Source organism: Arachis ipaensis, chromosome B10 (genome assembly GCF_059453495.1).
Source record: "Arachis ipaensis isolate K30076 ecotype BB chromosome B10, ASM5945349v1, whole genome shotgun sequence".
In the NCBI taxonomy this organism is placed as follows: domain Eukaryota; kingdom Viridiplantae; phylum Streptophyta; class Magnoliopsida; order Fabales; family Fabaceae; genus Arachis; species Arachis ipaensis.
Window position 1 is genome coordinate 147300791 of NC_142435.1, and position 26205 is coordinate 147326995.

The following is a 26205-nucleotide window of genomic DNA, read 5'->3' on the forward strand; positions in this document are numbered from 1 at the left end:
ATATGTCATAAAAATATCAAATTGATCACATGGTATTTAAAATTCCACCAACTAAATCCCCAATTAAATTAATTAATATGAAAATGCAATGTTAAAGCAACAAAAGTACTTTGTGGTTAAACAAACGGATTTTTTTTCTTAGCTACGTTATGAAAGTTCAATTCTTGTTTTTGGTATTAAAAATTGTTTAAAACTCTAAACTAGTTGTCTAATTTATTGAAATTATTACAAATTAGTAATGAAAAAAAGAGAAAAGGACAAATCGATCCTTGATTTTTTGGTTTGCGGATATTTAAGTTCCTAAGGATTTAAAAATACATTTAACTTCTTGATCTCTTTAAAATTTAGACACATCGATCCTGTGTCTAATTTATTCCATTTTAAAAACTCTCACATGTGCATCCATATCAATTAGGTCAGTACGACGAAAGTCACGTTTAATTTTTCTGTTGGGTCTGACAGACCCAAGTGAACACGAGGGATCGATATATCTAGGTTTTAAAAAGGTCAGGGACTTAAATGCATTTTCAAATCCTTGAGGACTTAAATGTCCGCGGATCAAAAGATTAAGGACCTATTTGTCATTTTCTCAAAAAAAAAAAAAAAAACTAGCAAACAGCCAAAAAATGTAAAAGTTGTAGCGGTGCACGTATAATAATAATAATGGTTAAGTATGATTTTGGTCCTTAAGGTAGAGGCCGAAAATTTATTTCGTCTCCAATTTTTTTTTTTGCTACAAAATTGTCCCAAATGTTTTAGTTTGTTTTAAAACTGTCATTCGAACCAAACTGCTCCTTCTCCTTCTTCCCCAAAATCATGCAGAAGCACTAGGAGAAGCACAAGCAGAAACAGAACCAGAAGTAACAACAATTAATCGAACAGAAGCAGCAGGACAACAACAACAACAATAAATCACTAATGAATCAACAATGGAATCAAATAGAAACAGAAGAAGCAGGAGCAGAAACAAAAACAAAACAACAACAACCATAACAATAAAACAATATAATCAATCAGAAGCAGAAACAAGCAGAAACAATAATAATAAAAAATTAACAACATAATAGAATGGCGAAAAGTGGCGGCGGCGGCGAAGAACACGGCGACGGCGAGGACCCTTCCCTCTCTTCTTCCCGAACTCCCTCCCCCCTCCCCCACCCTTCTCCCTTCGGGTAACCGCTTCCCTCTTTCCCCTTTACTTTACGCGTTTTTTTTCTTTTTTATTTATTTATTTTTTATTTTTTATTAAAGGTAATTTGGTAATAAAAATAAAAAATTTGAAAAAAAAAAACAATTTTAAAACAAACTAAAATCTTGGGAACTATTTTGTAGTAAAAAAAAGGTCGAGAACAAAATAAAATTTTTGCCTCTATGCTAGGAACCAAAATCGTACTTAACTCTAATAATAATAATAATAAATAAATAAATAAATAAATAAGCGAGGGAGGTGACCCATCGGCCATCACTGACCAACTTCTTCAATCACCAACCACGGAGACAGTTTAGTCCCTTACCAAACGCTTGACGTACCACAACTTACATAAAAAATAATTAGGAGAATTATTAGAATTTTTTTTTTTGAAAACTATCTTATTGTTCAAAGAGTAAATGAAGAAAGAATTGTGCTATTTTTTCTCACTCTTACTACTATATCAAGTTGATATCAAGTTCACTCAGCTGGATGGTTTTTGTTATGAGCAGAAAATATACATTTTTTTTGCAAAATTAATGTCTGTCATGAGGTTTTTTTTATTTTTTTTTTAAATATAAAACTTATAATTTATTTAGTTTTAAAATATTATTAAACACAAAGAATAGTAAAATACTTTATATTAATAATTGATTAGGTTATTAAATAGAAACACTTTTAATGGAAAAAATACCTGTAAAAACTTGATAAAATAACATCATTAAATTTATAACTTTTATTGTAAGTTTTATTATTTTAAGTTAAAAGTGATTAAATATTTATTTTTTGGATAAACAACAAAAATACATCCGAATTATTTTATTACTAAAAAAATATTCTTAAATTTTATTATTAACAAAAATATCTTTAAATTATTTAAAAATATGAGAAAAATGCATTTTTCATTTTATGTTAACGAAAAAAAGTGACTGAAACAAACAAAATTTCGTACATGACAAATGAGAGTTAGACATTAACAAGTGAGATATATGTCATATTTTTTCGTTAACAAAGTAGATATTTAATTACGACAAAATATTTTTAGTATGTTTTTAAATTATTTTAAAATATTTTTATCAATAATAAAATTCAAAAATATTTTTATCAGCACTAAGACAATTTGAGATTATACTTATAGAAGAGTTTCAAGTGTACCAAGAACACTGGTATTCCAGCACTGTTGATTTGAATTATAAAAAATATATATAATATATATTATATAATATATATTAATTGAAGAGAAATGTTAGGGGCCAGCAACTTTTGTGATATGTAGCCATCAAATAGCCATCAATAATGGTTTTAATGGTGTGAGATTGGTATGAAATTTTATCTAATGACTCACTTTTCTTTGCTGGTTACATGCTGGCCAAAATTTAATAAAGTTGCTGGCCCCTAGACTTTTCCTTAATCGAAATCAATAGTTAAAACAACTTGAAAACTTTTCTATACTTATTTTTTATTATCTTACAAACTTTCCCACTTAGTTATATTCCATTTGATATATCTCAAGGATATTTTGATATTTTGATATTTGTGTTGTAGAAATAGTCAGGTGAAAGATAATGCAAAATGGTGTTAAGAGGCAGTAGTGTGTTGTTTTTATATTCTGAAATCTGAATTGAATTGTTTCTGTAATGAATCTGAAAACGGTGGCGGTTTGGTACGTTAGTTGGACACAAAAATTTGTTATAAATACGTCGAAGATCACTCCTCACTCGTGGCGCTCTTCTCTCTTCTTCACACACACAAACAAAGAATTGGTCTCTACAACTCCCACAATTCAAGGGTACGATACGACACTCCCTCTCCTTCGTTCATCAAACTCCATTTTCCCCCATTAAATATCCCTTCATTACACGCTCTTCACCTTCCTTAAGCTTCTTTTTCTTCTCTTTTCTAACTAACTACATTTTTTTTTCGTTTCTTATATTCATTTGATAACACATTCGTTCATTGTTATTGGTATAATCCTGGTAAATGTTAACGCTTACATGCATGCGCCCCATTCTTTTCGATTCTGCAAGATATTTTGTGGTTCCGATTCGGTGATTATTTGAATTGTTTTAATCTATAGATCTAACCATAGCTTTTGCTCTCCCAAATTCATTTCTTACACTTCAATTTTCATGGCTTAATTAGTAATAATAATGATAGTAATTCAACAGTGTTGTTTTCAAACATTGTAATTTATGAACATGATTTGTTGTAAGTAAATGGATTCTGTGTGTCATTTTGTTGGATTTTTTGCAACCAATTTAAAAGATCATAATTTTGGGTTCTCATAATTGAATAACCTCCAACTGATATGTAACCTTGAAAAATAAATAGAAACTTATGATTATTGAGTTTTTTTTGTTCTTAATTTCTTTATCCTGTATGTGCACGTTCTGTTTCCAGGTGAATATGTTATAAGAATTTAAGCTAATTATGCATGTGTTAAAAAATAAAATAGATTTGATGCATTCCTAATATCCCTCTACAAAATCATAACACATGTTAGTAGTCAATTTAATTTGAATGACTTTATGGTTTTAAATCCCAGTTCACACTCGCTAACTGTGTTTCAATATTGTGTTTTTGCTGTTTATGCTATTCTATTGTGACCTTGGTGCGGATTATGGTTGTATCTGCTTTATTTTCTTCAATTATCTGCAATTTTTGCTGTTAGCTTATGTAAACTTCTTATGCTGTGTTAATTTTGTAAAGTTTCACACATAAACAACTGAGATTTGGTTGCATATTCTGTCTTGATGTACCAGAACAATGGCATCCCATATTGTTGGATATCCTCGCATGGGCCCAAAGAGAGAGCTAAAGTTTGCTTTGGAGTCATTCTGGGAGGGGAAGAGCAGCGCCGAGGATTTGAGGAAGGTGGCTGCTGATCTCAAGGCATCCATCTGGAAGCAGATGGCAGATGCTGGGATCAAGTACATCCCCAGCAACACTTTCTCATGGTATGATCACATGCTCGACACCAGTGCCTTGCTTGGCGCCGTTCCACCCAGATATGGTTGGAGTGGTGGAGAGATTGGGTTTGATACCTACTTCTCCATGGCTAGAGGTAATGCCTCAGTGCCTGCTATGGAGATGACCAAGTGGTTCGACACCAACTAGTAAGTGATGGATAATGGCTATTACTTTTTGTTGTTTGCTTTTTCGTGATGCCATAGTTTTATTGATCTGAATTCTGATCTGTTGTATATGTGCATTGATCCAGCCACTTTATTGTTCCTGAATTGGGACCTGATATGAACTTCACTTACGCTTCCCACAAGGCAGTAGACGAGTACAAGGAGGCCAAGGCAGTATGTATTATTTGTATTAAAATTATTCTCATTGACTATTTATCACTTGGAAACGTTAGGTTAGGTATTGGGAGCTTACTTAAGTAGAGATTTTGAGATTATTGCTATAAGTAAATTTCTTTTTGTTTTTGGTTAATTCCATCTTTCATGTGCCAACTTTTTGTTCTACGTAACGTAGTTCATTACAATATTGAATACTTAATTTCTTTTGCAGCTTGGAGTAGATACAGTTCCAGTCCTTGTTGGTCCGGTAACATACTTGTTGCTCTCTAAACCTGCCAAGGGTGTTGATAAATCCTTTTGTCTTCTTTCTCTTCTCCCAAAAGTCCTTGGAGTCTACAAGTAATGATTTAACTTGCATACAGCTATTGAATTTTATACCTTCGTGATTATATTCATGTTATTTCTCTAACTTGCTTATAACTATGAACTCAGGGAGGTTGTGGCTGATCTTAAGGCAGCTGGTGCTTCATGGATTCAATTTGATGAACCTGCCCTCGTCTTAGATCTTGAGTCAAAAGAATTGCAAGCATTTACTGCAGCATACTCAGAATTTGCGTCTTCTTTATCTGGATTAAATGTACTTATTGAGACTTACTTTGCTGACGTGCCCGCTGAGGCTTACAAGACCCTCACATCTCTAAGTGGCGTCACAGCATTTGGATTCGATTTAGTCCGAGGAACTAAGACTCTTGATTTGATTAAGGGTGGATTTCCTAGTGGAAAGCACCTCTTTGCTGGAGTGGTTGATGGAAGGAACATTTGGGCTAATGATCTATCTGCTTCTTTGAATACATTAAAGAGTCTTGAGGGCATTGTGGGTAAAGGTATATCACAATTACACATTCTATGCAAAATTTTGGGAGACCTCTGCAGTTAATATAGTCATATGATATCCTTATTTTCTAAATTCTGTGCAGATAATCTTGTTGTGTCCAGCTCTTGCTCACTTCTTCATACTGCTGTTGATCTTGTTAATGAGACCAAGTTGGATAATGAGATCAAATCATGGCTGGCTTTTGCTGCCCAAAAAGTTGTTGAAGTAAATGCGTTGGCTAAAGCATTGTCTGGTCAAACGGATGAGGTAACGTTCATTCTACTTACTGCAGTTCACATTAGTGATTAGACATGATAAGTTTTTAAATAACTGGATGATATTTGTACCCCATAAAATTGTAGCTTCTTTGTTGCAGAAACTACAAATATTCACAGCAAAACGAAATTGTTATCTCTCTTCCAAGTTGTTTTTGTTTTACTTTTTTTCTCTCCCTAATGCTACGTCATTCATGTAATCATCTTCTTGTGGTTTCCTTTCCAGGCCTTCTTTTCTTCTAATGCTTCAGCTCTGGCTTCAAGAAAGTCTTCTCCAAGAGTGACTAACGCAGATGTTCAGAAAGCTGTGAGTGCTTATGTTTTGTTGTTTCGGTTCTGATGCTCATTTTTGTTTAGTTGACTCTGGTGAAATTTATTCTCATTACTTATGACTTCTTTCCTTTCCCTCTCAGGCTGCTGCTTTGAAGGGTTCTGACCATCGCCGTGCTACGAATGTCACTGCTAGACTGGATGCTCAGCAAAAGAAGCTTAACCTTCCAATCCTTCCGACCACCACGATTGGATCCTTCCCTCAGACTGTAGAACTGAGGAGGGTGCGCCGAGAATACAAGGCCAACAAGTAACATATGCTTAGATTATCCAGACTTGTTTATTTGAGTATGCCCTTTTTTATTTATTGACTAATATTATACTTTTCAGGATCTCTGAGGATGAATATGTTAAAGCAATTAAGGAGGAAATCCGCAAAGTTGTTGAACTTCAAGAAGAGCTTGACATTGATGTCCTGGTACATGGGGAGCCTGAGGTCCGTTCTATATTCTTCATCTCTTTCTTTCTGAAGAATATCATGCTCTTCCTATATTTTCTAACCATAATGCGATGTTTCCAATTCCAATTATGGTTCCACTAATTACTTATCCCTTTTGTTGCAGAGGAATGATATGGTTGAGTACTTTGGTGAGCAACTCTCTGGCTTTGCCTTTACTGTAAATGGGTGGGTGCAGTCATATGGATCCCGTTGTGTGAAGCCACCAATCATCTATGGTGATGTGAGCCGCCCAAAACCGATGACCGTCTTCTGGTCATCGGCTGCACAGAGCATGACCAAGCGTCCAATGAAGGGAATGCTTACTGGCCCCGTCACTATTCTCAACTGGTCTTTTGTTCGTAATGATCAGCCAAGGTATATACCCAAGGCCTAAAAGAATAAACTTCAAATACATTCAGGAAAATGGAAATAACTTGGAATCAGCATGTTGTTAGTCCTAAGATGGTTTAAAAATTCATCTACAGATCCGAGACTACCTATCAGATTGCCTTGGCTATCAAGGATGAAGTAGAAGACCTTGAAAAGGCAGGTATTACTGTTATCCAAATTGATGAGGCTGCTTTGAGAGAAGGTTTGCCGTTGAGGAAGTCGGAGCAAGCCGATTACTTGAAGTGGGCAGTTCATTCCTTCAGGATCACCAATATTGGCGTGCAAGATACTACTCAGGTAGTTCCCAATTATAGCTTTGTTCTGTTTTCTATTTTTCTTCTACATTCAATAATCTTGTATATATTTGGCAGATCCACACCCACATGTGCTACTCAAACTTCAATGACATCATCCACTCAATCATTGATATGGATGCTGATGTGATCACCATTGAGAACTCACGTTCAGATGAGAAGCTACTATCAGTGTTCAGAGAAGGAGTGAAGTATGGAGCTGGAATTGGACCTGGGGTGTATGACATTCACTCCCCAAGAATACCACCAACGGAAGAAATTGCTGAGAGGATCAACAAGATGCTTGCAGTGCTTGAGAAGGACATTTTGTGGGTCAACCCTGACTGCGGGCTCAAGACCCGCAAGTACCCGGAGGTGAAGCCTGCACTCACAAACATGGTTGAAGCCACTAAGGTCATCCGCAAGCAGCTTGGCAAGTGAACACTGTAGGAAAGGAGAGTATCAGTAGCCAACAGAGATGGTTCTGCTTATATTTGCTGTTTTGTGTGTGTTGAAATAACCGAGTTTTTAGTTTATAAAAATTTTAGGTGCTTAGTTTGGTGATGCTCTGAGCAATTCTTCCCCCTTCCCCACCGAGCCTTATACTGCTAGATAAATATTTTGTATTTTTTTAGCATTGCTCAATCTTTATTGATATGCAATCGCAGCTATTAGTTTTGTTCCATCCAGTATAATTGGATTCCGATGTAGCCTTGTTCACCAATCTTGAGAGAAGAATATGAAAGCTTCAGTTTATAAAAAAAATTATGTTAATTGTTTTGGTATCCCTGAACTTCGCCTTGGTAGATGATATCAAGTAATGCTTCGGACTTCGGAGTGTGTATATGCAGAAAATACTCCGACTATCAAATCAATGTTTATTCCAGGTATATTTCAAAAATATAAGAAAGAATGTGAATCATTCTACCTCTTTGCCTTATTGCCCATGTAATTATATAATTTAGATAGAGAGACTGGTCACTATTATAAAAAAATTTTGTTATTCTATTATATCAAGTGTAACTATTTTAATGTAAAAAGTTAATCGAAAATCGGCCTGCCAAACCAGTCTAGTGCAAAGTAAAAATCCCTTGACAAAGAACCTATCAAAACATATAGCAATCAATTGGTCTATGGCTCATCGAAATAGAGGATACGGTAAAAAAAACTAAAAGAATCTATCAAAATAATAAATCACAAAAAAAAAAAAAACGTTTAACCAATTTAAAATAATAAATCACAAAAAAAATTTGTTTTTAAAATTACGTATAAAATATATTATTTTATTATATTCGATTCAACTTTAAATAAATCTTGATTGAACCTTTGAATTTTTAATTCTACTAATTTAATGATTGGTTTAATTTTTAAAACTTTAATTTTATTTGAGAATTCGTTCTTCTACTTTAGACAAAAAATTCATAGTTACCAAAAGAGTACTCCTTATTTGGGTGTAAAACTGACAATTTTAAAATTTTACTTTTAAACCAAAAAATAAAAATAAAATTTTATTAACAAAAAAAAAAGAAAATTCATGATAGGGGACCAATAGAATATAAACTTTCTTACTAGTAAGTAATTGTTTAGACGCTATTATTTTGATAAATTTTTTTTTTAATTTTCTAGTGTGTTTAATAAATTTTTAAAAAGTATTAGAAAAATTAAAAAATATATCTTTTTTAAAAAGTTGTAATTTACATCTTTTTTAAAAAGATTTTTTTTCTTTAAAAAAACATATTTTTCATGTAATAATTAATAAATAAATAAATAAATATTTTTATATTATTATATTTAAATATAATTAATATATAAAAAAATCTTTTTACATAAAATATTCAAACATAAAATTACTTTTATTTTTTCATAAAATCTTTTAAAAAAAGATTTTTTTCTAGAAGCTCACCAAACAAGCCTAACTATAAAATTGTCAAAGTGTTGGTATTTCCGGTGCCAAAATTCGTACCAAGTAGTAATTCCCCCATTAACCAATTAAGCAAATTTCTCTGTTTGTACCAAATCTAATCCCTTAGATGCATCATGCAGATACCATACAGATTTCTAAGAAAGTCAGCTTGAAGACTCTACCCTGAGCAATTGAACCTGAGAGATTCCTGATGCTACAGCTGAAGCACGTGAGCGGAGGTAGGTAACAGTGGCACTTCCATAATAAAACACTAAAATAGAGTCACAAAAGAATAAATTGGAATCAGAATTCAGAAAGAAGGCACCAAACACCCACAATACCAAATGTACAAAACGAAGGTGCAAGAATTGTGCCAGAAGAGGTCATGGAGCTTGCCGGAGTACGAAACCACCAGAGACGGCCCCGATCATAACCCTCGCTTCACTGCCGCCGTCACTGTTAACGGAATCCGTTACGAGACGCCGTCACTGTGCCGGAATTCGAAGGAAGCTCAGAACAATGCCGCTATGCTCGCCTTCGAGCATCTCTCTTCCCAACAGCCCTCCGTCATAAACCCTTCCCCTCCTCCTTTCCCCCCAAAGCCCAGGCTCATGCTTAGGCCCAAGCCCAAGCCAAACAACATTCCAATCACCGGCACTCCTACTCTCCCAGGCTTGGATTCTTTCCCCCAACCCACCCTCTTCCCGGGACTCTCTTCTTTCCCGCAGCATCCTTCTCTCTTTGCTCATTCCGCTGCTTCATCGGCTCCTTCACATCACTGTACGTCTTTTCTTTGCATTCTCATATTGTAAATTTGTGATATCAAATCAGTGATTCTGAGAGTTTCATTTATAACACAAAATGAATTGGTTTTTTCCAAACTGAAATAATCTGACTTTGTACTTGTTTGAATTGAAGATGCATGGATAAGATCTTATTGAACATTGTTAAAATGAGATTGATTTTGGTATATTTCAGGTACCCCTAGTGCGAGCACTGGTATCAACAACATACTACCCACAAGTAAAGTGCTGCCACAGAAATTAGAAGGAGGATGCCAAATTTCTCAGATAATTGGCCCTGTTACAGCTGCTAGAGATACCGTGACAACAGCAGATCGGAAAAGTGAGTCAACTGCTCTTTCTCTGCTTCCGTTATTGTTAGTTTGTTTGATTAGTTTGACATTTAATTTGTTTAGCATGCTTATATGCTAAAATTATTTCCAGTTGTGTAGGTTCTTTCTTTTCTCAATTTAATGATCCAAAATGATGAATGATTCACAAGTTTGCATGTGGTATTGTATAAACTATTGTTAGTATTGTATCTATTTATTTCTACTCTATAATGTGTCATATTTTAATTGGGTGTTTATTTTAATCTGAGTTACCTTCTCCACTCTTTCGTCGTCGTTGTGCCTCCCAAGTATCACCGTCTCATTAGTATTTTGTTTTCTCTTTCCAAATCATTCTTCTAGAAAAGGTACTCCAACTCTCTCTAATCGCGTTTACTCCTCCTCACTCCTTCGTCATCGTCATTACGCCTCCCAAGCATCACCGTCTCATTGGGTGTCTTATTTTCTCTTCCCAAATCATTTTTTCGTACTCCAACTCTCTCTAATTACGTTTACTCCTCCCCATTGTACTCCTTCATCGTCGTCTTTACGCTTCCCAAGCATCACTGTCTCATTGGGTGTCTTGTTTTCTCTTCCCAAATCATTCAATTTAGAAAAGGTACTCCAATTCTCTCTAATTGCGTTTACTTCTCCCCATTCCTTTGTTGTCGTTGTGCCTCCTAAGTATCACCGTCTTCCAAGATATTATTAACTTTCATGAGATTAAAGTAACTCAGATTAAATAAACACCCAATTAAAATATGACACATCAGAGAGAGTAACTTGCATGTTACTTTAGAGAGGGTAGGATAGCATTCACCATATATTTATGCATGTGAGTGTATGATTGAATGGTGGCTCAAAATTTGTGGTTTATATCTTTTTTGTTGAGACTTGTTAAGTTGTATAAATTCTAATTTGTCATTCTAGGAAAAAGACTTTAGCTGTAGTTGTCTATTTTGAATATGGTATATTTCATGATCTATTTTCTTGTATGTATGACACTCATGGTTTGATATAGTTGGTATTCGATATATACACATATTCTAATTTAGAAGTTCTGTTGTTATATTCTCTTCCCGTTGTATTTGTTACAGATATGGCACACTTGTACAAGAATCAACTACAAAACTATGCTCAAAAGCAAAACCTACCGTTACCGGTGTACACTTCCGAGTGGGAGGGCCCTCCTCATGCCATGCGTTTCAAGTGCAAAGTCACACTTGATGGACAGACCTACGAATGTCCTACCGCCTTTTCTAAATTGAAGGATGCTGAACATGCAGCAGCTGAAGTTGCTTTATTGTCATTATTGCGGGGAGGATTTCAAGAGGTTAGTCTTATTCACCTATAGCCATTTACTGAAATTTCTTGTATAACATCTTAATTCTTTTTCTTAATGTTGCTTGCATGCATATGATTTCTGAAAAGATTCAGGATAATTCCGTATTATACAAGAACCTTTTACAAGAATTGGTCCAAAAGGAAGGATTTAGCCTGCCTTCTTATAATACAGAAAGATCTGGCGAAGCTCATATTCCGACATTTATTTCATACGTGGAAGTTGAAGGGAAAGTTTTCACTGGTCAAGAAGCCAAAACCAAGAAACAGGCAGAGATGAATGCAGCAAAGGTTGCATACACCACTTTAAAAGAACAAAAAGGTAGTTTCATAATTTTCCATTTTATAATATGTCCACAAATATGGATCTGAATATTTATTGACCTATAAATGCTGAGGACTGATCATCATTGAAATGCAGTAAGTGAACTTCTGCACAACTTAGCTTCCTGCTCTTGCTGCATATTACATGTAAAACCCTCTGAATCTAACCATAGAATATAGATGAGCAGCAAGAGGAGGAATAAATGAGCTGCATATCCCATTAAAGCAACTGAGGCAGGGAATTCTGCTTTAGTTTTTTTTTTTTTTTTTTTTTTTTGCATTTAACTCCAAATAAATGTGACTTTATAGAATATTTGGAACCTGGAAAGCACAAAATTCGCCAAAGAATTTGTATTGTTACTATTATTATATTTTTATTAAGGTGCAAGCTCCTGGTATCTTGGTATTTACTCTGAAATGCTGGTTGTTTTATTTCTGCTTGGTGTTTTGATCAGGCAAGTCAGAGCAGAGGTCTTTACTCCCTTTGTTAGATCATCCGGGGAAAGCTCCTGAACCTGAGTCAGTACCTGACTGCTCAGATTCAACTGTCCAAACTGAATTCCAGCATCATGCTAATCCAAACTATCCTGTAATCCCTGGAGTAATCTCATCAAGCCAACCTAACAAAAGTAAGGGTAAGTCCTCAAAACTATTTTCATTCTTACTCGCTGCCCTTTTCTGAAACAAGATTGTGGGAAATCTCAGAAGCTTTCCTGAAGTTTGTAAATTCTCTGGTGTCTTAAGGCCAAATACTATATTCTTTAGCATTCGAGAAAATATAAGTTAGATCATAATGTTAATGATAGAGAATTAAGAATTCAAGTTAAGGTCATTATAGTCAATCTATTAAATAACTAAACTGCCATTAAAATATTTATAAAAAAAATATTAAAATATTAAGTTATATTTTTTTCTTATTATTATATTTTTATTAAGGTTTAAGTGCCTGGTATCTTGGTATTTACTCTGAAATGCTGGTTGTTTTATTTCTGCTTGGTGTTTTGATCAGGCAAGTCAGAGCAGAGGTCTTTACTCCCTTTGTTAGATCATCCGGGGAAAGCTCTTGAACCTGAGTCAGTACCTGACTACTTAGATTCAACTGTCCAAACTGAATTCCAGCATCATGCTAATCCAAACTATCCTGTAATCCCTGGAGTAATCTCATCAAGCCAACCTAACAAAAGTAAGGGTAAGTCCTCAAAACTATTTTCATTTTTACTCGCTGCACTTTTCTGAAACAAGATTGTGGGAAATCTCAGAATCTTACCTGAAGTTTGTAAATTCTCTGGTGTCTTAAGGCCAAATACTATATTCTTTAGCATTCGAGAATATATAAGTTAGATCATAATGTTAATGATAGAGAATTAAGAATTCAAGTTAAGGTCATTATAGTCAATCTATTAAATAACTAAACTGCCATTAGCTTTTTTTGGGACAACAACTAATTGGCAAGTTTGCAATGGTTTTTCACTTGGTTGCAAATACAGTAGTAAACAGAATCCAATATGCTCTTAGAAAGTCCTGCTTTTAGTGTTATTGTAGGTCTTTTTAGATCAGAACTTCACCCAATTCAATTAATTAGGTCAATGTCTAGCTTAATCACTTCAAAGACAGCAAAAGGTTGCTTTCTAAAAATCTATTAAAACTGTCTTGGTTTGTCCATCATATGGTGGATGATATGCTGCACTCAATTTAAGAAAGGTTTTGGACAATTTCCAGGAGCGCTAAGCATAAGAATCCTTGAGGATGCTGCAGTTTCTGGCCTCCCACTGTTGATGTTTGGAAATGTTGTGCTAATAGCTTTAGTGCCTTTTGCCACCTATAATGACAGATTTTTTGCCTTTATACAGTGACCTGTAGCTAGATAAGGGCATGATTGATTTCTTTTTTTATTTTCGATGTTTACTATTTTTATAATTTTGTGAAGAAAAAATAGAAATATGATAAATAGATTTTGTTGTTTTTGCTTTTCCTAGTTTTCGGGGATGAACCGATACAGTTGATTTATAATGTGTAATTCATTGATAAGTTCATTTGACACAGAAAAACAATGTGTTAAAGTTTGCTGTAAAACTCTGACCGAAAAAATAAAAGAAAAGAAGAGAAGAGTTTGTGCTAACCCATGCACTGCCATTCCATCTCCAGAGCCTGTTGTTACAAAGAAGAAAGGGTCCTCCTCTGCATCTGGATGCGCAAATGGCAGCATGAAGGACTCTTTCTCATCAGTTGTCAATGCATCTGGATGCGCAAATGGCAGCATGAAGGACTCTTTCTCATCAGTTGTCAAGGCGGCTGCAGCCACACCTTCACTCTCAGACAGCAAGAATATGGCTTCCAACACAAACAATATGCCTTCCACTGCATCAGGCTCCCCGGGACGCAGAAAAAGGGTGGTAGTTTACTCGCGGGAGACTAATGTGGAAGTTGAAGGAGGTGGCACTTTGATGCCAATTAGTGATGAAAAATGGGTTGCTTACGAATATTCCCATTGAGAACTAAATTGGTAGAAGAATCTGCAGACTTGCTTGTAATGTGTATCATAGTTTGCGAGTCTGAAATGGATTGTGTTTGGCAAGACTATGCTATTTATCAAATTTGGGGGATCAAATCTTTAGATGAAAAGAACTTTAAAGGGCGTAACTAATACTTTGAATATAATGAAAAAAAAAAAAGAACTTTTTTAAGATGTCTTTTATCATGCAAAACTTATCATATCATTGCCCTCAATATTTTTTCCACTAAACACAAAAACTCAGCTACAAGGATCCTAAAGTTTTGGTGCAAGTGCTCTAAAAAAGCTTCTTGGTTTTTGTCTGATCATTCAAATTTTATCCATAGAAAATTCCTATAAATCCTTAAGGTCCATTGAGCTGAACTAGTATAACTGGAGAGTATTGTTATAATATCAATCCAATTCGATCAATATTCTAATCATGATTGTAATTGCTCGTTAAGTGAAAACAGAAGAATAGTTTGTATCTAATTTCTGAGTAGTGTAGCCATTTTTGTTATCCAGATTTTAATGAAAGTCCAATATTTTTTAAACATTAAATTAAATTAAATTGCAATGAACACCTTATTTTTCAAGCGTTGACATATAATATATATTATCTCCTTATATTCCACTTTTTAATTTGAATATGGAAGAAAAAGTGGTGTTAGACTCGAATATGGAAAATTAAGGTGCTTCACAGCCATGTGGTGTCAGTGGAACAAAACTCAGAGAGTTTGAGTTCTTCATCAGTAAACGGACGGTCCGAATTGCGTTTGATATTTCATTTCATAAAATAATTGACAACAACAAACAATTCGAAGGGTCTGTTTTCTAGCTTCGGAAATTCATATTTGCTCAACCACAAGTTGGACCATGCGATTTCTTAAGCAAAATTTTAAAATTAAACAACTCGCATGGTCCGATTTGTGTAATCTGAGCTTTTTTCCATTTTTTAACACAAATCGGAACCTCCAATTTGTGTACTCCCACAATTTTAAAAAACACAAAAAATTATCATGTCAAAATATATCACTCATTTTGCTCCCATTTAAAAAATTTTTAGCCCTTATATTCCTCATATGTGCCAATTTGCACATTCTTATTTTCTAGCGCCTGCAACTTTTCACATCTTGATTAAATATAAAATTGTTTCCCATCGTCTAAACCAATGTTCCACACTTACTTGCTTTCACCCTCCCTCAGTTGCGGAAGAAGCCGCCCTATGCCGGTACCTCCACTTTCTTATATTATTTTCTAATTTTCATCAAATGTCGCCTTCATCAACATTCTAATATCACCATGACACCATACCACATACTATATATATTGATCAGCCAGAAAATGCAAACTCGTAGCTAGCTAGCTATATATCATTCTGAACACTAATTATTATAGTTAAAAGAAACATTGTTTGAGAATTTTCAGTACGTATTATTATTAGCTTCTTTTTTCATCTAGCTTAATTAATTAAGATTAAATGGCGTCATCATCAGCTCGCTTAGCCTTGATTGCTGTTTCCATGGTTTTGCTTTGGTCGGTCTGTATAGCAACTGATTACGTCGTGGGTGATGACAAGGGCTGGTCTCCTTATTTCAATTACACACAGTGGGCACATGATAAAGATTTCCACGTCGGTGACCGCCTCGGTATGTTTACTAAAAAAATTCAACTGCTAAATAAATTATGGTGAAAACTCAGCTGCAGTCGACTTCATGTGAAGTTGATAGCAGCTTCATGTGAAGTTGATAGTTGAGAGTCGTTATATGAAAATTTAGTTAAATCAGTCAAATCATCTAACCGTTCTCAGTAATCAACTTTACGTGAAGTCGACTGCATCTGAGTTTCCACTCTAAAATATTCGTATAAAATATAAATTAAAAATAAATAAAATAATATATATTTATATATAATGATATAATAATTAAAATTTATTAAAAAAATCTTTTAAATTAAATTTATTATCAAATTATTTATTTTAAAAATTTAAAAATTAATAAAAAAATAATATAAATTATTAAATTTTAAATTTTTTAAACATAAAATTCTAATATCATAAGATGTTATAAAATCACTTAGTCTAAAAACTTAAGTCCATAAAAAGGAACAAAACTTACTATAAGGTGGCTTAAATAATGGAAGCTTACTCTTTTAACGCTTGTTGTGCAGTGTTCAAATACGACAAGCAGAAGCACAATGTGTTCAAAGTGAATGGTACACTCTTTAACTCATGCACCGCCCCAAACGACACAGAGCCATTTTCCTCAGGTCATGATTTCATTTCACTGGAAACCGAAGGAAGGAAGTGGTACATCTGTGGAAAGAGCGACCACTGTGTTAACCGTCAGATGAAGCTACTCATCTATGTCGGATCTGCTGCTCCTGCACCTGCTCCTACTTCTGGTGCTCCTCATTCTTTGCCGTCGTCGTCGTCGTTCTACATTGCTGCAACTCTTGCCATTGCTGCCATTTTATTCTTCTGAGATTAGTTTGAGGTTCTTCGTCTTCGTTGCTTGTTATGGAAAGTAACGGTTTCAGATGTATGTGCTTCTAGCTTTAATGTCACTGCTTTTTATTTAGTTGTTTTTGTTTTTAATCTTAAATGAGATTTATTTTTTAATTATCATATATACTAGATAGTTTGATTATAATATATATTACAGATAAAATGAATCATCTTATTATTTTTTATATTTATTATAAAATATAATAAATCATATACAAAAGAAAAAATTAAATTAATCTATTCGTTTTTTACATACGCATATATATAATTTTAATATACTATTAATGTAAATTAAAAAATATATTAACAATTATTTTTTTATACTTTTTCTATAAATAATTATCTAATAAAATAGATATAATTAAACATTGAGTTATCAGTCCGTGCTTCAAAATTATACTATATACTGGCATTCGTCAATCATGCACTACAATTCAAGCCACTTAATTACAAAAGCAACTCGTTTAATATAAAACCAATTATTTTGCTGTTTTCAATATAGGAAAATTTGGAAGTGTATATATATATACTTAAGAAGAAGCAATTTTATTATTATTATTATTATTATTATTATTATTATTACATCTGGTGGCCAAGGTAACTAGAAAATCTCTGTAGTGACCAGATGGAATGGCTTCATGAAGAAAATGAGTAAGGTCCTTGCCGTACTTTTCCTTGAAAACGTTGTTGATGTCATCCATGTCCACCTCAACCCTACTTATCAATGTTCGTGCCAATGTTTCTATGCCTCTTCTTCCCCCTTTCATGCTTCTATGCAGTAACTGTCAATAGAATTTTAAAGATTTTAAATAATTCAACCATGAAAATATAAAATAAAAATACACTATTTTCAACTCAAAATATTAAAGATATTAAATTAATGAGTCTCTCATTTTATAAATTTTTAGTTTTTTTTTTTTTTTTCAACGTGGGACTAATTTCATAAGATTCTAACACGCAACATTAACATATGGAGGTGATACAGGGGAGAAGGGGGGTTACCTTTGCATAATAGCATGCTGGATTATAAATACATTTAACAACCACAGTTAGAGCTTCACCAAATTGCCCATACTCTCCCCTCTTGATGGCCTAATAAAAAACCAATTAAATTAATTCAAATAATCAATTAAATAAAATTTTAATTAGTAGGAAATTGTGTTGGCTAGCTAATAGTACTTTTGTGTAGTCATGGCCATAAATGCGTTTGTAACTGGAAAATGTTAGCTTCAATTGGGGAATGCTTCTCTTGCTCAGGATTTCAAGAACAACAGCTTCATCTGCAGCTCCTAAGCTTCCCTCACCAGTTTCATAAAGCCTCCTTGCATCGCACTTAGATATATGTTGGCTCACATCTGCTTCATGTGCTTTGTGTGATGCAGCTAATGCCACCAGAATCTGTAATAATTTACTCAAATATTTATCACTCCAACGAGTAACCATAAAAAAACTAAAATTTTATCTAATAGTGAATAATTTTTTAATCTTTTATGAATAATTTTGTCTTTTAAATATTATATTATAGAATTTTTTAAGACATATTTGTATGTAGTTTTATTGTTATAATAATTCTCATAAAATTACTTCTTTCAGAAAGTTAAATTAATAGAAAAAAATATACGTACGAATAATTATATCTCTAATTTTTATTTGTCTTAAGATTTTTTTTTTGAGAAATTCTAATATTATATCATCAAAATATTTTTTTTTAAATTTAAACGGATAAAATTAGACACATGAATGATTATATGTCTAAAAATAATAATAAAATAATAATCAAACAAAATTTGTTTTAAAAAAAAATCATTTCCTTAGATTTATAAATAGAACAATGGATAACTTGCATGAATGATTTGAGTGTAGTCTCCACAAGACTCAAAACAAAGAGGCATACCTTTTGAAATGGACTTGGAGGGTCCAAATTGATAATGTCTTGATCCAAAAGCCTTCTAAACCTTTTGTGATATGCTTGTGTGATGAGGAGAACATGACTTGATTTTCTGCCCACAAAAATTTCCACAAGAGCCTTGAAATTGATCTCATCTTGTTGAAGAGCTTCTCTGGCTACAACTGCATCTCTTTCATGTGGGTCAAGAATCCACAAGGACAAAGCACACAAAGAACATTTCATTGATGATGATTTCAACCCATCATCTTCTTCATTATAATATCTTTGGAAGTGACTTGTTAAGTCTTCACCATACTCTGCTTTGTAGGTTTCCCTTAGTTGTTGCCTTTCAAGTTGGCTTAATCCAGCAAGAGAAGATGGATTCAGTTGTTGCCTCAAACCCACCAAAGAGTCTTGAATCTTCTTGGAATCAAGCTCCAAATTGTGGTTTGAGAAGGTTAGAATGTTGGTAGCCATATGAGAGAGATCAGAGAGACAGAGAGAAACAGAGATTTTAGGGAGAGACTACAACTGACTCCTATTTAAACAAACATGAGTTCCTATTTTATTAAACGACAAAAATATCATTGATTTTTTATTTCGAAGACAAATAAATTTTTGACTAATTAAAAATACAAAAATATTACTCATTTTGATATTTAAGTTCTTTGGAGTGATTGATTTGTTTAACTTTTTAAAATACGTGACATTTAAGTTTTTTCGAGTGATCGATTTGTTCTTATATATTTTGCATAGAGAAACTTAAATGTCTTATATTTTAAAAAGTTAGAGACATTTTTATATTTTCAATTAGTCAAAGACTTGTATGTTTTTGAATTAAAAAGTTAGAGACTTATTTATCTTTTTTTTTTGTTTTATTTTATAAAATAATTTAATTAAGCTAGTTGGTATTACTAATCAGCCATTAAAGTAGCATGGGACATATTTTAGAACGAAAATGTCCCATAACCAAAAAAAATTAGGTTTTAAATCAACAAACATTTTACAACAAAATAATCAAACGTGTAATGATAAAATGGATTTAGATTCTCTAAAGTTTGAATTTCACTTTAGAGAGTAAAGTGTGATCTCTCACCATTTATTTTATAGATGGGAGCAAGAATAAATATGAGAGAGAAACTATTCAAGGGTAGAAGATCACACTTTACCCTCTAAAATACAAATTTAAAATTTAGAAGATCCAAATTCTGATAAAATAATCAATTTTTTTTTCATCAGCATAATTAAATTTTTTGATAAATACCAAATATATATCTTTTATACGGTAACTTTTTTGTGCTCATATAATATGATTAATTTTAGAAATTTTATAAATCATTTGTTAAAATACTTTTTGAGCATTTGATATATACTTGTGCCAAATGTTATTAACAATAATGTTTGTTGGTTCTATAAAATACATATATAAGAAATGCTAATCTTCGTCCTTAAATTCTAAATCCCATATGTAAAGGTTATTAGCAATGAAAAAAGTCCTCTATTTTTTACCCTAAAAGTCTCATGATGATGTTTATTAATTAACTAAATGTTGACTTGGCAAATTACAATACTTACTGGCAAGCTAAATTATGTTAACAAGACTTGTCACATATCAGCATTTGGCATACCACGTTACCATTTAAAGAACCAAATTAGCAATAAATATTAAGATATATCATTTTTAAATTTTATGACTAAAACCAAAAAAAAACTTTCTTTGTCTTTTTATTTACATTTCAATATTTTTTATTTTAGAATTTTATAAAAAATAAAAATAAAAATAAAAATAATATTTTATTATCTTCATATTTTTTATAAAATACTAAAAACATTAAATATTAATAATGAAAATAAAAAAAGAGAAAAAATATTAAAAAAACTAACTTTTAATTAGCCAACTATAGAGTTTAGGTTTATAATTTAAGATTTATAGTTAAAAATTTATGATTAAAGTCTAAATTTAAGATAAACAAAATAATTTTTTTAAAAATTAATCGAAAAAAATTAGTTACCTAACGTTACTTAAACAAAAATGCAACTAATCAAAGACAAGGCAAATAGATTAGAACTAAAAAGAGTGAATACCGGCAACAAGGTCCCAAGAAAAAAAAAGCACCCAATCCGACTCCTGATCTTTTTTTGGATTGATTAGTTTCTGTGCAAAAAAAAATAATATTGACTTTTTTGACACATGGGTCTCGTCATTTCGAAGTAATTGTTAGGGACCGGGTTGAATTTTTTTTTTATCAAGGATCTCATTGTCTTTTGAGATAATTGTTAGGGGCTATTTTGTGTTTTTCTCAACTAAAAATTATGTATTTTATTTGTGGTCACCAAAAAGTACAATTCTTGCTTGAAGGGCAAGGCAGGATCATAAGCAAAAATGGGAAGTGGGGGGAGTCATGAGTCATGAGTAGTGTACTCCCCTCCAAAACATTTTTGGGGTGGAATTCAAAGTCCAAAAGGTAAAGATGAAGTGAAATTTTGCTCTGAATGGAGTTGATGGTGATGTGTAACGCAGGTTGTATAGGTGGGTCTTGGTGCCATGTGATGTTTTATTTTTTGCTCAAATAATTCTCAATGCTTTCCAAGTAAGCTTTTAGTACACACTTCTTCCTTTCCAAAACCCAACCCACCTTGAGAGTTTCCCATTGAACAATATAATGCTATTCTGACAAATCTTCTATCTTTGATATATACTTTGATGCATCATTAGCCATGCAACCTAGAAAATTATGGTTTTATATATGAGAAAAGTTGCATCAATCGTACAGTTCATTTTTCATCAAACTTTTGATATTTTAATACGAAGGATGAGGGTTTCAAAATAAATGTAGTTAGAAACTAGGGGCGTTCAAGGTCTGGGGTAAAATTCAACTTGGATTCTATATATTTTATTGGTATCGAATTTATTATTTTTATCCGATGATATTTTAGGGTCGAGTTTGAGTTATGTTTTGAATTAGGATAAATTTTTTTATAATAAAAATATATATTTGTTAATAAAATTAGTAATATTATATTATATTTTTATTTTTTAATTAATATTTTTGTATTATATGATATTTTTTTAAATAATTTATTTAATATAAATATGATGTAATATTTATTAAATTTAATTTTTTAAAATAAAATTTTTTTACTTTAATATATAAAATTTTTATAAATTTATATATATTAATTATATATCAGATAGACTCGATTTAACCCAATTTATTTTATATCACTATTAAATCGAATCAAAATAGATCCAGTAAATTTTTAGGATCGAATTTATTCATAAACACCTCTAATTAAAAGTTAGAACTTAGACGTTACAACATTATATATAGATTAGGAAGAATTTTAAATGTATCAAAAATATCGATATTCTAGTTATTTTAACTGTTAATCTAAATTATAAAAAATATATATAATATATTAATTCTGCTAATAACATTTCTGTTAATTTCTACCAACTCTTATTTATGACTGTATTTAATAGAAGTGTTTTTATAAATGTATCTAATAAAAATATCTTTTTTATCATAGTGTTTAATAAAAATATTTTTATATATATATTTTTTAGATATATCTTTTTATATATGTGTTTAAAATATAATAATTAATTATTATTAATAATAAATTAATATTATATATTTTTTTATAATATATATTAATTAAAATCAAGTTACGGCTGATTATAGATTATAGGGTGTTCACATGCATGCATCTCCAACCTTGGTGATAGAGCAGCAGCCTGCAGAAGCATGCCGTGCCTGGACCGCACGCACGTCTACATCGTAAAGGGTCAAGGTTTTGGTGCATTTTACTGTGAAGAGAAATAGTTAAATACTTATATAGAATATATAGAATGTGTATTTTATTTTTATTACTTTTTTAAAATAAATTATACGCTCTTTTTTACGTAAAAATTTTTTTATCATAGAATTAGCCCAAGATTTTTCTGGTGACACAAAGTTGGATTTTGACAATGTAAAAAAAAAGTTTCTGAAAATTATTTTGATTTAAAAGGAGAAAAAATATATATATATATTTTTTCAATTCTTATTTAGACATTTAAGTGAGAAGAGTGTCATTTTTTTAATAAAGAATATACACAAATACAACAATATTATGTATTTATTTATTAATTATTAAATTTTTTTATGATAAATACATATGTTATTAATTTATTTTTAATATATATTATTTTATATTTTTATATGTATTTTATATTAGTAATTAATTTTAGTGTATATTTAGTATGATCGACAAATATAATACACCGAAAAATTTGTTAACTAAAGGATATATATATATATAAACAAATATTCCAATAATTACTGTGTTAGATTTTGAATTTTCCCCATTTCAATGTTTAAAAGAAGTTTAGATAGATAAACTATAAAAGTAGGTTAGATACTTGGAACCACTTTTATAATAGAAAAAGAAAAAGAACAATGGAAAGAGAACAAGGAGTCAAGAAAAAAAAAATCAAATTGTTGAAAGAAAAGGAAGGAAAAAAAAATTTTTTTTGTGGTTCAAGAAACATTTCTAAATTTGAGCGATGCATTCAGCTAACTCAACCAAGCAATGTAAGTATATAACAGTAAAGATTATTTACAATATCAAGGTCATAAAACAATTTTAGTTAATAAAAACTAATGTATATATCCGTATGATGTATGAAAAATATTTATTTAGTTTATGTTTTATTAGTATTTTCAAAGTTCATTTTTTATTAATTTATTTAATTTATATAAAAATAATTAAGAGACTTAATTTATTCTTCTAATTATTATTTTTTTAATTTAAATAAATAAGGTTTTTATTTTTTATTTTTAACATTTAAAAAAATAAAATATATTTAAATTTTTATTCAAAAGGATAAATTAAGTCTCCTAATTATTACTCATATTTTATTATTCTATATTATATTTTTGTTTAAATATTTTTCAATAATTATTGAAAAATACAAATTTATGTTACATATTCATATATGATAAACAAAAATTAACATTTATAATGCAATGGTATAATTAGAAATAAAATAGCTAAAATAAGAGTATTGTAAATTAAATAAGATAAACACTTATATTATTATTTTTTAAATGAATAAATATAAAAAAATAAATTCAAAATCACCATCAAATTTTTCTTTACACACACACACACATATACACACACACACACACACATACATATATATATATATATATATATATATATATATATATATATATATATAACAATTAATTTTTTTTAATACGATGTAAATAAGAAAAACCCAATACCCGCATTAAACTATCTCAAGTTATTAGCTTTTTTATCAATATTATCTAATAATATGTTGTAATCTCCTCCAAAATTTTAAGTTGCATAAATACAAATAGACAATTTTAATCATTAATAGAATTATATATACATACACATATACATATTCATAATATATATAGATTTCCTTTGTTAAAGTGGTGTTAACAAATTTATAAACTATTGTTTTCAATAATTAATTCTAGAAACAAAAATACTACTCAACCAATATTTACTCAGTCAACACCTTAACCTATGTATATTACATAATTTAAATTTTAACAACGTAAAAAATTATTTTTGAATATTACAATTTATTTTTTTTAATTAGCTTATATATTATTTTTCATATTTCTTTTCAACTAACATCAAATTCTAAAATAATTACTAATTGATCTCATTTGTATTGATTTATTTTATCTTTATTTCTTTTTCACTGTTTTAATTTTTTTTTTCTTCTTTACTCAAATTCTCGTAATACTGTTTCACCTTGAATTTCTTTTCTTTTATTTAAATTTATCCATCAATATTTATTTTAAAATTAAGCATTTTAAAAATTAAACATGTATCATAATATGTCACATCATTATATTTTACACTTAATCTTATTCATATGATTACGTTATATCTTCTTTATTCCTCTTAACTATTTCTTTTTATAACAAAGATAAAGTAAAATCTGATTTATAACATTTTTATTTTTTTTTATTACATACACAAGAATAAGAATTGATGCTTTTTTTTGAAGGGACACATAGAAGAGAACTAATTCAAAAAACATAAATCAAAATGCGTCATATAAAGAAAAAGAGGATAAACAAGAAGATATATAAGAATTCAAACTAAATAAAAAGATATATTAAAATTGAAATAAAAACAAAACAGATAGATTGAAATTGAATATAAAGATAGCCATTGTTCATACCTTGGCCCAATAATAAAGGTCTAGGATCCAAGCAAATAGGCCCAACCCAAAGGGTTGGCCCTAACCCAGTACCAACCTTCATCCCAAGAAGTCGGTGCTGAACACGACCTGCTCCAAAGAAGTCGGATACGAGGTTAGCTGGCAGATAACACTCATTCGAATGAGTAACTGCCCCTAGAAACTCTCTAACCACCTCATAAAGCCATATCTTAACCTCCCTAAGATATGGGAACGGTTATCCACCTAAAAAGGTGGCACTACTCCAGCGGTGGTTATTGGCTCACCACTATAAATACCCTGACTTCCCTCAGGTATCACTAAGTCCAATATTCTCTAACTTGCTCACACTCTTGCTAACTTAGGCATCGGAGTGTCTTTGCAGGTACCACCCCCCATTCTTCCACACGTACAAGTCGAACGGAGGAACACCGAGTTTCAGGTTCACTCGATAGTCGCCTCCCTCACACGTTTGGGCCAACCAACGCCATCCGGCCCACTAATCTCTGGTTACCCACCGTAACAGTCATTTTATTTTTTACTCAATTTTTTGATGCGACAAGAAAAAGACTCCTCAACTTAACTTGTTCATATCATAGTTTGGAAATTGAATCGAATGAACTCATTCAACCGTCTACTCAATTCCCCAAACAAGAGATACGAGAGACTTACTTAACCTCACTTGTCCATACCATAGTTTCATTACGAAACCCAAAAAAAGGAGATTTCATATCGCTAATCACTCAATATAACTACTACAATAGTTTATGAGGTATTTATAACCTCTTATTAAGTTAAAATAAAGAAAATTATGAGCCTATAAGCATAAAATTCAATTTATAACTAAATAAACAAAAATCAAAATATATCAAACTAAATTGAACATTCTAAAAATATAAACTAATAACTTTTAAATAATACTTGAAATCTTCATATAACTCTATTTTCGACGTAATTTCTTGACACAACAAGAGAGGAACTCACTCAACTTTAATTGTCCATATCATAATTTTATCACGAAACCAAAAAAAAATATCTCACACCTCTAATTTTTGAATATCATCTACAATAATTTTTGAGATATTTATAACATTTTTATTAGGTTAAAATAAAGAAAAATTCTAAATTCATAAACATAAATTCTAATTTAGTAACTAAATAAATAAAATTAAAATATATCAAACTAAATTGAACATTCTAAAAAAATAAACTAATAACTTTTAAATAATACTTTAACTCTTCGTATAACCGACATTTAAAACACATATCATTCGTGCTCCGTGAAAGATCGCGGCTGTTATTGATAAATCCCAATCAATATTAACAATAGTAATCGGCGTGGGTGTAGTAGTAACATCCCTTAATTGATTTTTTATAATTAAA

At 31.1% G+C, this 26205-nt stretch overlaps 4 protein-coding genes across 14 annotated transcripts; 3 read left to right on the top strand and 1 right to left on the bottom strand.

The window, feature by feature from the left end:
- The first annotated feature begins 2718 nt into the window (after positions 1-2718).
- Positions 2719-7730, top strand: LOC107623306 (5-methyltetrahydropteroyltriglutamate--homocysteine methyltransferase). Its single transcript, XM_016325519.3, has 12 exons — positions 2719-2978; positions 3952-4305; positions 4410-4497; positions 4712-4839; positions 4933-5324; positions 5418-5581; positions 5816-5896; positions 6003-6169; positions 6250-6355; positions 6483-6733; positions 6844-7045; positions 7120-7730. The coding sequence occupies exons 1-12, from the start codon at positions 2827-2829 to the stop codon at positions 7480-7482; spliced, it is 2448 nt and encodes an 815-aa protein (XP_016181005.1). The 5' UTR covers positions 2719-2826; the 3' UTR covers positions 7483-7730.
- Positions 7731-8987: 1257 nt separating this feature from the next.
- Positions 8988-14401, top strand: LOC107623203 (uncharacterized). 11 transcript variants are annotated; one of them, XM_088486005.1, is made up of 7 exons: positions 8988-9724; positions 9923-10069; positions 11153-11388; positions 11487-11718; positions 12176-12355; positions 12730-12909; positions 13440-14401. In XM_088486005.1, the coding sequence occupies exons 1-7, from the start codon at positions 9289-9291 to the stop codon at positions 13571-13573; spliced, it is 1545 nt and encodes a 514-aa protein (XP_088342131.1). In that variant the 5' UTR covers positions 8988-9288; the 3' UTR covers positions 13574-14401. The 11 variants fall into 11 exon arrangements, with proteins under 11 accessions (XP_088342131.1, XP_088342127.1, XP_088342134.1 ...); XM_088486001.1 differs by having other exon boundaries at positions 8991-9724; positions 13866-14401; XM_088486008.1 differs by having other exon boundaries at positions 8991-9724; positions 11493-11718; positions 12730-12903; positions 13440-14342.
- Positions 14402-15691: 1290 nt separating this feature from the next.
- LOC107622188 (blue copper protein 1a-like) lies at positions 15692-16694 on the top strand. Its single transcript, XM_016324069.3, has 2 exons — positions 15692-15860; positions 16381-16694. The coding sequence occupies exons 1-2, from the start codon at positions 15692-15694 to the stop codon at positions 16692-16694; spliced, it is 483 nt and encodes a 160-aa protein (XP_016179555.1).
- A 470-nt stretch (positions 16695-17164) lies between these two features.
- LOC107621252 (uncharacterized) lies at positions 17165-19125 on the bottom strand. The gene is made up of 4 exons (XM_016323284.3): positions 18612-19125; positions 17897-18115; positions 17720-17809; positions 17165-17499 (listed from the first exon to the last, which is right to left on the bottom strand). The coding sequence occupies exons 1-4, from the start codon at positions 19080-19082 to the stop codon at positions 17248-17250; spliced, it is 1032 nt and encodes a 343-aa protein (XP_016178770.2). The 5' UTR covers positions 19083-19125; the 3' UTR covers positions 17165-17247.
- Positions 19126-26205: the final 7080 nt, after the last annotated feature.